We start from the raw sequence: 19,481 nt of genomic DNA, 5'->3' as shown, positions 1-19,481 counted from the left end.
CTGTTACCCTTGTTTGCTTGAATATATTTCTGCATATTATGCATATTCTCATAGAAAACTTTGAATGATGCCCGGATGTCATATGTACATGATCCCAATAAGTATTTGGACGCTTAAACAAATGCCTGATTGTCATTGCATTACTTGCACTTTTTATCAAAACATTAGGGTGTGTGTTCACACTTTTAGTTCGGTTCGCTTGGTTTGTTTGGTCCGGACCAAAAAAAAACATTTAGTCCTGGTCAGATTAGGGTTCACATTGGCATTTTAACTCTGAACCTAAAGACATAGGGATTCGTTCACAACATAATTGGTCGGCTTTTATGACATATAGGGCCTATTAACTTACCGAACATCCAAAACAATGCTGTGTTCTGGGCTAAATGCGCTCGTTGTTTGTGCGTCCCTACATATGATGGTGTTCTGACCAGCTGAGAACTCGTGAAGAGCTTATAAAGTGTGTAAAGGAGTCAAAACAGCGTCAGGAATCCCTCCGTCACACACTCATACAAAGATCTGCTGCGGTGAGACGCGGTTCTGAAGCCTTTACTGAACTGTGATGGGCAACATCACGACTATGACGAGAAAAAACAGGCGTGAACATTTACAGTTTTTGGTCCGTGTTGCATTCATATTTCAGTCAAACCGCTCCAAAGTTGGTTTGAAAGCGGATCTAGACCCATCTTTTCAGCGTCTCGGTCCACTTGTCTGGTGCACACCAGGGTTCAGATTGCACACACTTATTTAAATGAACCGCACTAACAGAGCAATGTAGATATAGATATATATATATATATAGATAGATCTTTGGTTTTTAATATAACCAAACATGCCAAGTGTGAACACAGCCTAAAAGACCAGCTGATGAAGTCCTTGCAGAAATGGCTCAGAAATGGAAACTTAGTTCTGAGAAAATTGGTTTGCAGATGACACTTGATATTTGATATTTAGACATTTTTAAGTGTGACTCAAGTGTCCAAATAACTTTTTTGTACATTTTGGCCACTGTGAATTTGTTCTTAGCATTAAAAATATTCAGAAAACTTATATACCAGATGGTTTTACCTTCAACTTAAATGACATTTCTACATTAAAGTCCCCCTGTGGTGAAAATCCAGCTTTTAATGTTGTTTATATGTGGTGTTTTTAATATGCTTTAAGACAAACCATGTGTAAATTCATAAGTCGACACCATTGCTGAGTATTTTCTCCTTAAAACTGCAGTGAACCAAAGACAGTCTCAAAAACACGCTTTGAAATCGCTGGTGTTTCTGACGTTCTACCTTGTAAACAATGAGATCAACGTGTGATCGTCAACGAGTGGATCTTTGAGCTGAGTGAGTGGAGGCGGGGCTCATTTGCATATTCATAGAACCACGTATACTAAATGAGGCAAGAGTTACATTCAAGCTATTTTTTCCTATCTATCAAGGAAAAAACTTTTAATTATGTAATTTTGCTGATCAAAGATGAGTTTAAAGGGATAAAATGATTGACTCCTGGTGGACTTTAATACATTAATACACTTAGGATGCCAGCATTGCACAAAAAAAAGCCTATTGTCTTATATTATCCAGTGAAAATGTCTAAAAATCCTTGAGATTAGAAAAATGTAAGTTGCCATTGATCTATTTTAACAAAATTAATTTATAAAATAATTAAAACAATATTTAAGAATACTTTTTTTATTATTATTATAATGTAAAATATAATCCTTAATATCTCAAGCAGTGTTGAAGTAAATTGAAGTATTTTGATATATTTGTCCTGGAAAATAATTTCTCATATAAAACCCATTTAGACACATACACCCCCCCCCCATTACACCAACCGCCCCCCCCCCCCCTTGTTTTTCTCTTTTTTTTTTTTTTTTTTTTTTCTTACAGCAAGGATGTTGTTGCAACTGGTCCCTAAATGCTACTTTTCATATTTTACCATTACATGTATCCCAAACACAAGCACAGTGTAGTGCATATGATTTAGAGTAGGTGATTCATGCGCCTGTGCAGATTATAAACTCACCACACGTCTTTGATCATTAAAGACACTGTTACACTTCCCTTTGACTTTCTGATTCACTCTTACACTCAGTAAGCAACAGAGAAGTCTTGTGCATTCTGAGCCTCTGATGTTCTAGAGTATTTCCACATGCTGTTTGTGTGTGTGTGTGTGTGTGTGTGTGTGTGTGTGTGTGTGTGTGTGTGTGTGTGTGTACATGGGTTTGTGTGTCAAGATATATTTTCCTCCCCTGATAGCAAATTTCCATTCTCTCACCCTCCTCCCACACACTTATACACACACACAGAGATCATGCGCTAATTTTCTCTGAGATGGGGCTGATAACATTGAGATGAGGGGTTTTTATTCACACCTTATACAAGTGTTCCAGTCTGTTCTTTCATTTATGATATTAATACTGACTTATATATGATTGTAACACATAGTAGTAGCCAAAGATCACAGAATATGTATTACTATATTTACATTGCTCATTGCCTGAAAAAAAAAAAAAAAAAAAAAAAAAAAAAAAAAACATAGTCACATGCACTGTAAGGAAACTCTAAATTTAAATTCAAGCATAGCTGTCAATTCAAACTATGGGATAAAATCTGCACAGATGCAACAATGTCTATACATTGGAAAATATTAATGCAAATAAGTTGTTAAACAATCAAAGCTGCTTTAAAGGGCTCATATCATGAGCAATCAAATTTTACTTCATCTTTAGAGATAAAAGAACTTGATGCACTATGACAATGTACTGTTACTTTCAAAACTTGTAAAGGAAAGACTTCCTCCCCAGTGCAAAAAAAGCAGTTATTGAACTGATCAAAGAAACGATTAATCATTTATTCTCAATAATGTGGTTGTAGGATTGAAAGTCCCACCTTCTCAACACCTTTTTTGGTACAGGTTTTTTTTTTTCCTAGAATGCATATTCACATTAGCTGAATTTAGAATATTATGATTTGAATTATGTTTTGTTTTATATTGTTTTGGTCTTTCCTCTTTCAAGTAGATAAAAAAAAAAAGCTCGGTGGTGCAGCAGACTTTGGTGCATCAAAGTGCTTCTCATTTCACATTCTTTTCTTTTATTAAAGGTACAGGCACATTTCATTTTAAGGGTCAAGGAAAAGCTGAAAAATAGTCTGAAAAACTGATTAAGATGCGTTTTGGTCGATCGGATCACAAGTGGACGACGCTAAATACAGGTGTAAATGGAGTTTAATACGTTTTGAGCTTGTCCATTTTCAACCACTTCCAGAGGTACACTCTCAGAAAAAAAGGTACAAAAGCTGTCGCTGTTGCTGTACACCTTTGGACCTAAAAAGTGCATTTTAGTCCCTCAAAGGTACATATTATTACCTAAATGGTACATGTTAGAACCCTTTTGAATGGTACTGTCCCAGTGACAGCTTTTGTACCTTTTTTTCTGAGAGTGTTGTCGAAAACGCATTCGACCGGATAAACATAAACATTATGGGAAGGGTCTAGCCAGAGGGGTTTTAAACTGTCGGCTGGAGACCCAAGTTTGGTTTGAAGACTGAAAAAAGTGCCAAACACAATGTTTTCTCAGCATTCCTGATTTCGGCTGTCAGAGCAGAAACTAAAGCTGATGCTCTCCGTGTTTTTTCCTGTCGTCTCCGTTTGCGTTCATATGTAAATTGCGTGAGCTTATTTTGTCCATTAGCACACATTTATCCGCCCATAGACCCTCCCCTTGAAGAAATCAGGACAGAAGTGGTTAAAGTGGACAAAAGAGACAGATTAAAACACCAGGTGTAAATGGGAATGTGTCTCCCTCGTCTACTTGTGATCCGAGAAACCAAAACACATCTTAATATGTAAACAGGACCTTTGATGCAAATAACTTAAACCTCAGGGGGTTTGAGACCATCTTATTAATAATATTGTATTTTTGAATGTTTCTGCAGTGACCTTGGAGCAGTTTGCTCTCGCCATTCAAGAGTGCCATAACAAAGAGGACCATGCCTTGCTCACCAAGGTATGTGTGAAGCTCTGCTCTGCTCTGTCTGCCGCGCCACATGACACTCTTTTTGTCTTTTGACTCATCAGCCGGTTCCAATGGAAAGTTCTCAGAAACAACAACAGCCTCGTGCCCACTCAAAAAACAATAAGCTGCGCTTTTCATCGTTGCAGGGAGATTTCAGAGGATTCCACTCTTGACCACGTGTTTGGAAAATGCAGACTGCAGAAAAAAAAACTGCATCCCTTACATCAGTGTCATGGTTGTGAGGCTTCTTAGAAGGGGGCTAAATTAGTGTGAAGGACCAGAATAATAACACACTTTTACATTTTACAAGAAAATGTGCGGTGCTTCCCATGCAAAACTCATCACCACAGTCCTTTGGTGTTCTGGGTGGTTGCTTGCAGTCAAAACAGCCCACCCGTAAACCCTCAGACTTGTGAGTGTCATCTTTTGACATCTTTTGGGCCAGTGAGCAACCATCTTAGGAATCATATGGTAACGCCCTAGCAATTACCTAGAACAGGCATCCTCAAATAGCGGTCCGCAGTCCGGCTCCGGACCCCGACTTTGTTCCAACCGGACCACAAGACAAAATGACAGCTGAAGCACCATTTTACTATTTCTGCAGTATAAAGTGAGCAGCAAAACAACTGAGCTGTTTACACCATTAGCACTCAGGGCTGTTTTATGGTAATGATCATTCGTGCTATATCCTCTAATATGTTTTATCTATAGCCAAACACCTCATTCAAGCCCTTTCCGCTCCGTGCACGTTGCTTCTCTCTTCCACCAGAGACGTAAAGCGCTACAAGAGCTGCAGATGATGCGGTTATTTTAACAGTAGCAGAAACACGTGAGCAGCAAAAAATATATACTTGCTAAAACACTTCAGAAAACGAGAATGCAGTAAATATAGCCTAGTTATTTTTACATACATACATACATACAGTATATGACTCTGACCGTTCAAACCAGGTTTCGTGACAAGACTTTTTTTTAATCTACATTTAGCCTAATCAGCATGTTAAGGAAATTTGATGATAAACAATGTTATAATTGGGAACATTATTTGTAAATGACAGTTAAAAGTTTGAAATGACTAGTTGACTTTGTTTTCTGCTCAGAATGAGAGCATTTCGAATGTATGTATGTTGTTTTATTTTAAGCAAAAGATAAAATGGTTCAGACTTCAAAAGGAAAATCCTCAACCCCAATACAGTGTCTTTTATTGGTCACATGACCTTTTGCCATACATATGCATAGGTAATAATAGCCTGATAAAACATCTGATTTTACCTTTTAATATTTACATCCCAATTGGGCTCATCTGATGAAATATTGAATTTTATTTTTAATATATAGATGCCACAGCTTTGGCTCTCTCCGGACCCAATATTCTCATCAAAATATATATATAGCAATTCCAAAAAGGTATTGTCCAGACCTCTGCATGGAAATATATGAGAAAAAAAAATGCAAGCAAACTGTTTGATGCAAGTGAAAAACAAAGCAGAAGGGTTCTTTGATGCACTTTGAAAAAAAAAAAAAAAAAAGATCTGCTAGCAATGTTTTCCAAAACACTGACAAAAAAAAAAGAAAAAAAGAAAAAAAGACAATTGGTGGTTTTGCTTGTGAAATGTTTTTTTTTTTTTTCAGGGGTGCACAATGAAAGGGAAAAAACTGCGCAGCTCTTTTCTTATTGAATATCCTGAAAATGTCACATTATGTAAGTGAAATGTGTTACAAATAAGTCTCATGCTGACATTAATTTAACCGAAAATGAAAATAATGTCATAATTTTACCATAAGTAATTGGGAACTTGTATGAGTTAGTTAATAATGTCATAAATTCGATGTGTTCCTCACAAAAACCTATAATGTGGCTTCAGAAAAAGAAATACTTATATATATAATATATACTTTTATGGTGTTTTTTGTCCTGTAAGGACCCCAAATCTCTCTCTTTCTTTATATAAAAAGAGCAGAGTGAACATTCAGCCTCAGATCTCTGTATGTCTTCCACAGAAGAAAGAAAGTCATGCAGGTTTTCAATGATATGAGGGTGAATAAATGATGACCGAAAAGTCATTTTTGGTTGAACTATTCATCTCAGGTTTTTGTGGCACAGCATTATACTAAAAGGTTGCATCAGTCAGAGTCACACTTACACTTTAGCTTTAATTGGCACTGATATGACACAGCTAAAACACGTATCAGGATGTGTGCTGCAGTCATATGAGTCTCAGGTTAGCTCTCTGAGCGCCGGAGCAGAACCGACCTCACTGATCTGAGACCTGCTGACAGCAGCTGTCAGGCCCTCTGGAGAGCAGATAACATGAATAAATCTCAGATAATGACCTCGTTCCTGGCAGGTCATGAGGTGTGCTGTCACACTAGTCCTGTGATCGAGAGACAAAGCGCACCAGTGAGGAACAGGAAAACCTCACTTCCACCTGTTTCTTCAAACTTCTGTTGCACTGAAGAGCATGCTTACGATTCCGCACAGTCATGGGACCTGTGACCCTACCTCACTTTGACATTTCACATCCATGTTTCTAGATTGCATTTGTCCTAACTCTGCTTTAAAATTAGTTCTCCTAACTCATAAAAGAACTAATTTTAATGTTTTTGGAGTGTTCCGAACGGAATACTAACTTACTACCTACAGAATATTGTATGATATACAATAATTGGTTTTAGTTTTTAATGTTTATAGAGTGCAACAGTAAAATCCCACTCATTTTCTCCATCTTAACTATAACTTTATAACTATAACTGTTAAAGACAGACCTGCTGTGAGGTTGTTTCTTCTGTTCTGCTCTTTTGTTTAAGCCATTAGTGCATTAATTCAACTTATACTACGGGGCTGCTGAATGCTTGAATCTGATTGGCTGACAAACATAACAAGGTGTTACATTTTTTTTTTCAGGGAAATGCACTGCTAAAGTAGTTCCAGGCAGGTCTTGACCGCATTATTGCTTCATATCACTACGCCTAATGATCTCAGTTATTTCAAAGGTTTTTACAGACTACAACAGCAGAAGAACCAAAACCCGCAATGAAACTGACCAAGCAAATAAATATAGTCAACAATAGGATAAAAACAACAAATTATTTCCATGTTTTTGCCACAAAATTACATTTTGTTATGTATGGAAAGCACATACTCTCTTTCTACCACTCAAACACACACACACACATACAGCGCTGCCCTGATGATTTTATCAGTTAAATAGTTTAGTAACTTAAAAGCTACAAGACATTTTTCACTAGCGATATAATAACGGCGTTGTTCTTGAAGCAGATAAACTTACAGTTTCGCTATTAGTGGAGACGCTGCTGTCAAACACAGTTGAGAGAAACACAGACTGAGGTCATTCACACACACTTAATCTCTCTCTCTCTCTCTCTCTCTCTCTAGGAGTGTTTCCATTACAGATTTGCGTAAAACTCTTGCGATTTTTTTCTAAATGTTGGGAAAAAAAATATTGTGAAATGACGGCGTTTCCATTAACCGATGTTGAGCGACTAAAACTTAATTTTTCCTCTCGCGATAAGTCATTCCAAAAATCATAGCAACGGATGTTGGTAGGTTTATGTATCTCAGCCACCGCACTGGCCATTATTATTAATCAAAGGAGACGTATGTGTGTTATCCAATCACTGACCCTTATACTTGTGAGCGGCACATATGAGGTGTTTCTGGGTGTTTCTCACTCATTTCTGCTTCGAGGTCTTGATTGTGGCATTTCTTTGAGGTTTAGAATCCAGTATTCCTGTAATTCTTCTGTCTATTATGAATTTAATAAAGAGCTCTGTCTCGTATTCTGTCCAAACACACCGCGTCATCTACGTCAGGTAGATGCCTGAAAAACCTCCTCATGCGAGCGTAAAAACTTTTTTTGCGATAAATGGGAGTTTTTGCAAAATTTACGTGTTTTCATTGGCCGTATTTCCAATTCGCAATTTCAATTTGCGCAATTTGAAGGCTAATGGAAACGCGGCTTCTCTCTCTCTCTCTCTCTCTCTCTCTCTCTCATAACTGTATTAGTCTGCTATCAATGTCTTAAGCCTCAGTTAAATTTATGTTTTGGAATTAGAAATGGAGGCGTGGGATGAGATGCGTAAGAAATTAGTCCTACACACAAGTGTTTTAAGGACAAAAACTTGACAAATGTCTTGAAATACATCATCTGAACAATGTTTTGTGGTGCGGTAACGTGGTATAATTTAATCCGGTCCGTTGAATTATCAGAAAATAATTCACACCTGCTTTGCGTCGTGTCCGCATTATCACATCGGTGTGAACTATTTTCTAATAGTTAAACGGCCTGTCATCAATTATTCCTTACTTATATTTTAAGGAATAATTAACAACTGAATACCTGGTGAAAAACCTCATTATCCATGATGGAAGAAATTTCCACAAATCAGAGAATCGAGAGAAACAAATCTCGCCAAATCAGCTCGCAGTGACCACCCACTCAAATATGCTGTGTCTATATACACGACCAACAACTTTAAATCAACATTTCTCTATCGTTTTTAATACAATTATGTAATTTGTGATGCTTCATGGGAAGTTATATATATATATATATATATATATATATATATATATATATATATATATATATATATTATATTATACACTAATAAAAAAGTACTATTCTTTAAGTTTAACTGTTTTTGACTAATAAGAAGCAAATCATGATCGATCAATGGCTATGACGTAACTAAAGTGCTATTAATTGTTCCCAACTTCCTTTATTTCAAAACAGGAAAAGAAACTACGAAGTCATTTCTTGGGGTCTTTATGCTTTTAATAATTACTATTCAGTTGTTCTCATGATTGTGCGTGATGCGCATGGTTTCAGTTCCCAAAGCTGACACGCTAACAAGGTGACTTCCATCTCAGTCCAACACTTGTTCAGCACAGGACTGATAAGAAACTTAATAGCGCTGCGATAAGCCATCGATTCTCTGGTTTGCATATGAGGAAGAGAGCAGAACACAAAGAACGAGAGCGAGAGAGATTGCACGCCGCTACGGTTGCTATGTTACTTTGATGCAGCGTTAATTAAAAAACAAGTTGATACTGCATAAAAAAGCTGTAGTGAACACGCTGACCGCTGTTTGCTGTGAGGTCAAAGGTTATATTATTCCTCTTAGTGTCCATGCTTTACAACTGATAGCTCTGCATGCTCTGTTTTTTCCTGTCCAGCTCTTTGATGTAGCTGGGTGGTTTGGTTGCTACCTCACCTCTGTGGAGAAGAGATATTAGCTCGTACCGCTACTGTTTTTCCATCCCCTTCATCTTGTGTATGACATCCTGTACTCACTCAAGCTGCTCGCATGTGAAGGGGCCTACAGCTCGTATAGGGTCCTTTAGTTATGGAAAATAACATAACATAACATACAGGGGTCAGCAAGTACTTTCCACTCACATTTTTCGACCTTGCATTGTGCTAATTCTGAATGTTCTCAGACGGCGGCACGGCTACAGAGAATTCATGGACTGTCTGATGCATTTTGCATACAATAATGATAAGAGTGTGCTGAAATCGTGATTGGCTAGTTTACACATGCTGAATTCGGAACCGCACACCAGCATACTACTCTTACTATTTCTACCATATCTCTCAGGAATAGTAGGAGTACAATGCTAGAATGTATCCCTTTAAGAGATAATAAAATGTTTACATTACATTTATGCATTTGGCTGATGCTTTTATCCAAAGCCACTTGCATTGCATGCAATGTACACATTTGATCAGTTCTTGCTTTCCCTGGGAATCAAACCAAGCGCCATGTTCTGCTGTTTGAGCAAATAAATCAGACAGTAGTTGGTCACTTTTCATGTCATTCAGATGTGCTCTTCCGTCATTTCTGGTGTTTCATGGCCAGAATAACTGCAATATGGTCCAGATCTGGTCCAATGTGGTTTTAGTTGAAAGTCCAGTTGGGCCGTTCACACCAAAGACGATGACTATAACAAGTCAATTCCATTCAAGTTGATTTGTATATCGCTCCTCACAGTACATTTTGTTTCAATCCAGCTTCAAAGACAATGCATACAATCAGGAAGTAACAATTACAAAAACTATAAAGTTTCAATAATTGTTCTCGTTCTGTGAGAATTAGTGAAGTCCACAGTATAGTGGACCACAGATATAGTGAATTCTCTTTGGAGTGGATTCCCAGCTATAGTTTTTTCCTAGTCTAACCCTAACCCATGCAACAAAATAGACAACAAAAGTGTACTTGCAATGCTTTTTAGAATTTCAAAGGAAATATTCAATGTGATTTGCAGTGTGACTACTGCAATATATATAATGTTTCAAATAAAGTGTTACTCATATTATGTAAAAGCATTTTTAATGCATTAATTATTCCTTGTAATGCACATCAAGCGTAGCGTCAGTTCTGGCAGGTCACGTTAGTCAAGCTCGCATCAGTGACCCTCAGCTGATACACGTCTACCTATAGGAATACGACTCCTATCACTGTATACATATGCAGCTTTATCGCATTTCTCAGGAGCGAATTACCCTCCCCAGCTCCACCTCTCGTCAGTCAGGATTTGGCATTCTGATTCCCCTTTGAATCAGACTAAATTTCTCTATTTATGTTGTACATTAAAATATTAGCATTAATGATATTTGCAATACATTCATGTTGGTTCTGTTGTGTTTACCCTAAGCGGGGTTATTGCTGCTCTCCGGCTCTTATCCATGCTATCGGCTGCATGGATGCACAGGGAGTTCTTGCCCAGAACAGAACCATACCGCCAATCCAAACTGTACAGTATGCTAATTGTCAATTGTCTTTGACGATAGTGGTCCTGATAGAAATAATGCATTGTAAGAACTCAGGAATAATTGTAACCACATATATAATACTTATCTATTTCATTGTTACACTTTTAGAAAGTACATTATAATGCATTTAACACATGACAAACAGATGTAACAAGGAATCTGCAAATATTGTAATGCATTTGAACTTATTTATGAAACAATATAATGCATTATGAATACTTTTATAATTCAAGTAAAGAGTTACCCAAATATGCATCACTTATATGCAGATGCAAGATGTGCAAATCAGCCCTATGGGTTAAGTTGTGTCTTTTTTGTTGCACTATTACGTATTTTCCTGTTTCTCTTCCAGTTCTGCCTTCTTCACGGCACTAGTCTGGTGTACCAGGAGAGAGCGTGGTATCTTGAGCACAACTACCTGACCGCTGGCACCAGCCGACAGATCCGCAGCCAGGTACTAAACCCATTTAACCATCAGTCACATCAGGAGGGTATCAGCATGCACTTTTCAGTCTTCAGTGTCACATGATACTCCAGACATCATTCTAATATGCTGATTTGCTGCTCAAGAAACATTTGTGTTGAAAACAGCCCATCAGGAGAGTCTCAGCACGCTGTCAGTCAGACTCTAGGCAGTTCAAGAGGTGCAAAGCCTTCTGTTTGGGATTAGATCTCCTCATTAAACCTTTGCTCATCAGCCAGTGTTTACGGAGAAGGGCAGAATGCGAACATTAGCAAAGGGGGTATTGATCGAGCACACACACATAAAGTGGCCAGTTGTTCACAATTAGCTGTGATTAAACATCCAGGCGTCCTCGTCGGGGTTCTCCACACCGGGGCCGAGAGGGTTGACACCGGTCTGTCAGTATGCGGTCAGCAGGTGCTTTACTGCATGTTTACCACTCCGACAAACCCAACACAGCCGCTCTCTCTGCGCAAACAACCCCCTCTGTTCTCCCAGAGCGCCACACGTGACTGAAGGCACGTGCTTACGCTTCCTTTCAGCGTGCTCATATCAACTATTGTTATATGTTTTCAATGGCTTATTGAAGATCATTTATCATGTGACAGGCTGCATAACGTGACGAAAATAACCCGATTGCTTGTTTATAATTAGCCGCTGTTTGCTGGCTTTCTTAAGGACGCACATAGGAATCACGAATGAGGTCTCTTGACTGTTCCTCCCTGGAAAGCAATGGGATTAAATGGAGAGCCAATTTAGACTTTGCACAAGTCTCTTTTCACATCTGGCCCCAGTGATCTCACGTGTCTCGAAGCTTGAATATCTCACGTTGTGCTCCAAAAATATGGTAACACTTTACAATAGGGTTTCATTAGTTAACTTTGTCAGTTACTAATAATGGACAATACGTCTACAGCATTTATTCATTTTAGTTAATGTTAATTTCTACATTTCAATCATCAAATGTTGTGTCTGTTAACATAGTTAATGCACTGCGAACTAACATGACCCAACAATAAACAATAGTATTTTTTATAAACTAACATTAACAAAGGTTAGTACATGTTGTAAAAATATATTGCACACAGTTCTTATTTACTTATGCATTAACTAATGTTCACAAATGAGAACTTAGTGTGAAGTGTTACCAAAAGTTTCAATATGACCTCACTCATTTCTCAGGCCAAATTAACTGCTATCAAATTGATTTTATAGCTTTATGCTCTTGCTGTATGTTAACTGCTGACTTATTTATGTCTATTATTATAGACTCGTGATTGAGAACTGTGTTGTGTCTTCTGAGCTGTAAGAGCATTAACATATTCCTTAGTGACTTTCATGTTTATGTTGGGAGTCAGTAAATTTGTATTGTTTTTAGAGAAGTGGGAGTTGCTGAAGAAAGGATCTATCCTCAGACAAGATGAAAACATGTTTTGGACAGATAAGATTGAGCATCTTTGCCTATCGTCTCTTTTTCCATGCCGTAGAATAAGCCATGCAAATAATGGCATGCAGGCTCAGCGCGCCTTGATTGACATTACGTTTTGTTATTGATCTGAGAGTCGGTGGCTGCTGAAGTTAAAGTTAAACCAGAACATCTCTGAGTGGTAGAAACAGGACTGAGTGTCAAATCCCTTTCATTGCATTTTTTAATATGTTGCGGGTTCGTTTCAACGCCGTTCATTTCAATACATTTGAAGAATGTGTTGTTTTAAGGGGATTTCCTTGTTCATTATGTTATTCTCCTATAAAAGAAAGTACAATGCATGAGGTTGTATTGAATCAAAAGATAATTTATCATTAATTTACTTAAAATGAATAGTTTAATCATTGTACACTAACTTTAGATTTTCTTCTGCTCACCAAATATTATTGCAATTAAAAATAAGTTTCTATGTGAATATATTGTAAAGTGTAATTTATTCCTGTGATCAAAGCTGAATTTTCAGCATCATTACTCCGTCTTCAGTGTCACATGATCCTTCAGAAATCATTCTGATATGATGATTTGATGCTCAAGAAACATTTATGATTATTATCAATGCTAAAAACAGTTTTGCTGCTTCATATTTTTGTGGGAACCGTGATACATTTTTTTTCTCATGATTCTTAGAAAGTTCAAAAGAACAGCATTTAAATAAATAAATAAATACAAATCTTTTAAACATTATAAATGTCTTTACTGTCACTTTTGATCAATTTAATGCATCCTTGCTGAATAAATCATTTATTTTTTAAAAATCTGAACAACTTTAAGGCAAGTTTTTTCCTTATGAAATTTGGGTCACACTTTATATTAGGGTCCAGTTCTTACTGTTAACTAAAAATATTATGACTTTTGCCTCAATAAACTCCTAATTACTGCTTATTAACAGTTAGTAAGGTAATTGTTAAGTTTAGATTAAGGGATGTAGAATATGATCATGCAGAATAAGGCATTAATATGTACTTTACAAGTACTAATAAACAGCCAATATCCTAGTAATATGCACGCTATTAAACAACTTAATAGTGAGAATTGGACCCTAAACTAAAGTGTTACCAACATTTTTCTTTATTTTCATAAAAGAGAGTACATGAGAGACTCCCGTTTATCTGTCACGATATTTAGAGAAAATATTGCTTCTTGCAGACCTAAAGATGTTCACAACTCTTTACTTTGGAGTCCCAGTCAATTGCTTATGATCAAATTTGAATGAAATTTTTGCAACTTTAGTCCAATTTACAGTCCATCTCTGTGAGAGCTGATGATCTGAGGTGTTATTAATGTCCAGAAAATGGAGCTCAGTTCAGGTCACTAACCTAAGAATGAGCAGCAGTGATAGTGCTTGACTTGACACTAATTAGTGAGTGAGTGAGTGAGTGTGTGTGGTATGAGTGAGGCAGAAGAAATGTCCGTGAGCATGTTTTTGAGTGAGTAAGTCTGTGTGTGTGAGGTCTGAGTGTGTGAGGACAGTATCTGTGCATGAGATCCTCACATGTACGTGTGATTTCTCAGTGTGTGGCTCCAGCTCTTTAGAATGACTCCTATTGTACACACTCTCCTATCATTACACGTGTCAACATTAGAGCCAAACTCGCATGCTTCACTGAACACAGACAAACACACACACACTCACCCCAACACAGAGGGTTAGTGTTGGAGACTGTTTTATTTTTAATTGTGAGCTTTATGTAATGCGTTATGAGTGATGAATAACTGTTTGAAGGGGATTTTTGTGGACGTGCAAAAGTAAGTGAAGACCAGTTAGTGTCATTGCTTTGAAGCTGCTCTTTCATAAAGTTATAAATTATGTTTTAAGTATCAACTTGTCTTAGATGTTTCTCCTGAAATTCATTTTTATTCACCACATTAAAATAATCAACAAATGAACAGAATGGTTTTCAACATTGATAATAATCAGAAATGCTTCTTGAGCATCAAATCATCATATCAAGAATGATTTCTGAAGGATCATGTGACACTGAAGACTGGAGTAATGATGCTGAGCTTTTAAATTGTTATCATATTTCACAAAATTACTGTTTTTACTGTATTTTAATCAATTGGTGCGCAGAAGAAATAAATGTTTGAGTTCATATTGAGATCTCAGACTTTTACAGAGTTTCGCATCTTGTCAAATTTTGCTTCCAAAACTCCAGACGAGACGCATGTGAGATTACTGTGGTCTGGTTCTCTGGAGAAAAGCAGAAACCTCAGTTTGCTCTTCATTTAATCCCATTGGTGTCTAGGAGAAACAGCTAAGGCATTCATTTGTGATTTTGCATCTTCCCCACACACTGTAATTGAAATGAACACATGAGATTTCCCCGCTCTGTGCTGATTCACTCAGCTTGATCTCGACACAAGCTCTTCATCAATAACAGTGACGTTGCTTCTGTTGTGTTGACACAGTTTTCCCCCAGGGTACGTCTGAGTTTATTGTCCTCTGTCCATACCCTCATGCCCCTCATTGTCTTTGAAAAGTGGCCGAACATCTTCATTTTCTGTGAAAGATCATATCAGCAGCCGATTCATTCCAGTGCTGAAGCTTCATCTCTTGCTGGAGATCAGGAAAAGGTTTAATCAAGTTTTACGGTCATAAAAACATTTGTTGGTGTCTTTTACGCTTCATATGTGTGTCAAACTATATATTTAGTGGTGTTTTCCAAGGTGACTTGGGTTTAGAGATTTGAATGACCCCCTCATTTCTTTCTCCTGATTGATGATGAAGTAATACGTTTTGTTTAACAACACACACACTACCTTTCAAAGGTTTGGGGTCAGTAAGATTTTTTTATACATAGAAATTAATCATTTTAGTCTGCAAGGATGCATTAAATTGATCAAAAGTGACAGTAAAGATGTTTATAATGTTTCAAACATTAGTTGGTTGAACTTTCTAGAATCCTGAAAAAATGTTTCCCACAAAAATATGAAGCAGCACAACTTTTTTCAGCTGATAATAATCAGAAAAGTTTCTTGAGCAGCAAATCAGCTTATAATTATTATTATCAATTATAATGATTTCTGAAGGATCGTGTGACACTGAAGACTGGAGTAATGATGCTGAAAATTCAGCTTTGAACACAGGAATAAATTACACTTTACAATATCTTAAAATAGGAAACAATTAAGTTGCTGTTTTTACAGTATTTTATCAAATAATTGAAGCCTTGGTGAGCAGAAGAGACTTCTTTATTGTTTTAATCATCAAAACACTGTAAAAAAATGAATAAATACACTAATTTTTCAATCAGCTTTGATCACAGGAATAAATTACATTTTAAAATATATTACAAAAAAAAGTTAATAATGTGACTTTAGCATTTTATTATTAGCATTTAAAAGCCTTACTGACCCCAAATGTTTGAAAGGTAATGTATCTCACTCCAAAAATACATTTTATTGAGGTTTTCAAAGTATAAAGTCCATTACTTAAAGCTGTCCTACTATTAAAAAAACAAAACAAATTATAAATATATTTTTTGTTCATCCTACTGTGCTGAGAAGCCAACTTCTCTACATTTTACAAAGTGTATGAATAACCTATTCATTTTGAATTGGTTATTCATACCCTTTCTCTTCTTTCATATCTCTCTCTCTCTCTCTCTCTCTCTCTCTCTCTCTCTCTCTCTCTCTCTCTCTCTCTCTCTCTCTCTCTCTCTCCGTTTACACACTTTCCTTATCTGTCCGTTTCGGTCGGGCATGTAACCTCTTTCTTTTCATCTGAGCTGGAAAGAGAGTCAGAAAGAGAAAGAGAGAGGTCAGACATGTTTCAGACTCCTCATTGGACAGACGGCTATTGAGCAAGACGTGTCCAAACATATTTCAACCGTTAATGTGGCACAGATAAGCGAGTGTTTCTCAAACAGAACAATGAGGGGGTTTCACAGTACAGGGTTGTAAAAGTCAAAATCCACAAGCAGAGCTTTGACAGGCTGTGATCATTTGTCTTTCATCTGAGCTCTGGAGCGCTTGAGCAGGAGCCAAAGTGTCAGGGCGATAAATTAACTCTTTGTCAGGCGATGTGGGAGAAAACGGCAGGTTCTGTGACTCACGCAGGATGTCTGAGGCCACAACACCTCATCAAGGACGCACTGATAGCAATTTAATCATTCTTGTATTCAATATAGTGTGATCGTGAAGGACCCCTCTTTAAATCTTATCATTTAATCACTTAATGTTTTTAGTCTTATTTCTAAGCAAGTACTTTCCTATTATATAAACATTTTACAAATAACATATACATTATTGTTTTTTTATTGTTCATCGTACATCAAAATTCTAGGTTGAAATGTGCAAATGTTTATTTATCTTTAAGGGTAGTTTTTTATTGTTTTTCTTTTTAGATATTGTAGCATTTTGTATAATTTCTTTTATTTAGCACACTATTTAAAACTTGCGCAAGGATCATGTGACGCTGAAGACTGGAGTAATGATGCTGAAAATTCAGGTTTGATCACAGGAATAAATTACATTATAAAATATATTCACATAAAAAACAGTTATTTTAAAAGTGTAATAATATTTCACAATTTTACTGTATTTTTGATCAAATAAATTCAGCCTTATTGAGCATAAAAGACTTCTTTCAAAACATTTACCAATCCCAAACTTTTAATCGGGTAGTGTAAATCTGTGTAATTTTTCCCTGATTGAACTACTAGCACAACTCTCCTCAATATGCAGTATGATTTGAAGAATTATTCCATAGTATAAGTCTATTATATAATAATACAAGTCTATTATATGGCACCACAAGAGATACAGCACAAAACCAAGGCTCAATATTACAGTAAATACAGCAATACGTCAAAACCAAGGCTCAATATTACAGTAAATACAGCAATATGTCAAAACTAAGGCTCAATATTACTGTAAATACAGCAATATGTGGGTTTTGTACTGTCTGTATGTCATCTGACCCAGCTTGCTGTGGTTCTGCTGTTTTTTCCCACTATTGGATGATCTTTAATGGTCTCAGCTGAGGCTCTTGACCCTGACATGACAGTCTGAATGTGTTCTCACACATGAATGACTCATTCTACACCACACGCAAAGCTCATCTGGTGTAGCTGTGTACAAATGGAAGTTAAAAAAGTGTTTATCAAAACTGTTTACTGTTTATTAATATCCACCAGAGGGCGCTGATATAGAGGGTAATGTGAGGGTTAAATGTTCCGTGCTAGATTTGCAGTGTCTTACAGTTTTTGAAAAATTTCTGCTGGTACCTTCAGAGTTTTCTCTATTTGTTTACACTAGTGTCAAGTGTCATTAGCTGTGTTTGCTATTGATCATACTTTGGGTAAAAGGGGTTTGTTCAAATCCCCAACCCAAAGTATTAAACTTTTGCAATATCCCACATCACTCACCATTTGTGTTGCAGACATGAATAAAACTTGTGCAATTTATTGTGCATTATGTCGGCGGTTTCTCGTTGGGAAAGCATCACCGGCATTGGTCAGAGCATATGTTTGTATAATGATATCATTGTGTAATGTCTGCATTAACACTCATGTGGTTGTGGTCTGTTTGTTTTGAAGCTTTTGGAGCTGTGCAGATCAGTGAAGGATGATGCGCTGAAGGTGGTCGATGACTTCAACATCCCGTCCTGCTGCATCCAGGCTCCCATCGCTGGGGTCCCAAACCCCAAGGCCGAATGGGCCTTCTACTCACAGCCACAGTATCTGTCTAAGCTCTGAGCGCGTGATCCTGGCTTTATGAGGATATGGAAGACAACTGAGTGATTACAGATAGCTGGCCTGATCGGTTTGGGACAGCTTTGCATGTTTGGGTGAGAGAGGAAAGGACTAATTGGAGTTGGTAAATGCACAGGAAGTTTTGAGATTAAGCATCATGTTTTGTGCCAAAACAGAACTTTCTGCTAATGGCCAAGGCCTCAACGACACTACTTATTCTTGTCCTTTTAATAACGTGTGCGTATGAAAAAGGGAATTTTAGTTGTACGAGTTGCACGTTGTCTTAATGCTTCAGTGATTTTAGCCTAATCGATTTACAATAGGAAGTAGGGATGAACACCAGCCAAACCTGAGTCAAAATGATCCAAATGCCGAACATCTTGCACTTATAGAGGAGCTCCGATAGCCTTGATCTGAGCTCTAACTGCGTAATAAACTATGTTGGTTTAGTTTTACAGGTGAGCAGTGCCAAGAGGCAGTTTACACACTTTCTTAAGAAGAGCCTGAATGTAATTAGTCATCACATGGCACGGTTATTGAATATTTATGCCAAAATATTACTTAGTAACAATGTTGTACACATGAAAATGTTTGTTTAATTAGAAAGACAATGATATATTACTGCTGCAATGTTTTTTAATGACACTATATACTGCCACAATTTGACCTTTATTGACCATTTGAGTCATAAAAAGGTTCTAGTTTAGGTATAAGTCAGGGTCTTTAAAGGGATGTCCATTTATGATACAGTTGTACATTTAGTTTAGACCAAATGACCTATTATCTTATTCAAGTTTACGTTTTCTGTTAATGCACAAAAAACATCAGTTTGTTTACAGCAACATGGAGATTCCTTAATGTTTTACAAATAAATTATTACATTCCCTGATTTTTCCAGGTTTTCGGTGACTGTTGGAACCTTGTCAATGTAATCTGATGGAACTAGAGCTATTTTCCTATTTGTTTGTGTTTTATGTAAATGGTGCCTGTTGTAATATTGTCACAGGCAGTGAACCATCATTTA

At 36.9% G+C, this 19,481-nt stretch overlaps 1 protein-coding gene across 1 annotated transcript in view; it reads left to right on the top strand.

The window, feature by feature from the left end:
- acoxl (acyl-CoA oxidase-like) overlaps nucleotides 1-19,345 on the top strand; it is a 38,722-nt gene extending 19,377 nt beyond the window's left edge. Inside the window, exons 17-19 of the mRNA XM_081350622.1 lie at nucleotides 3,936-4,006; nucleotides 11,165-11,266; nucleotides 18,302-19,345. Of these exons, the coding sequence (XP_081206748.1) occupies nucleotides 3,936-4,006; nucleotides 11,165-11,266; nucleotides 18,302-18,460 (332 nt within the window). The 3' untranslated portion in view covers nucleotides 18,461-19,345. The remainder of the gene's footprint in view (nucleotides 1-3,935; nucleotides 4,007-11,164; nucleotides 11,267-18,301) is intronic.
- The last annotated feature ends 136 nt before the right edge of the window (nucleotides 19,346-19,481 follow it).

The sequence above is a fragment of the Scardinius erythrophthalmus genome (genome assembly GCF_964197995.2).
Source record: "Scardinius erythrophthalmus genome assembly, chromosome: 21".
NCBI lineage: Eukaryota > Metazoa > Chordata > Actinopteri > Cypriniformes > Leuciscidae > Scardinius > Scardinius erythrophthalmus.
The sequence above is the reverse complement of the archived record's forward strand: the minus strand, read 5'-3'. Positions and strand labels throughout refer to the sequence as shown.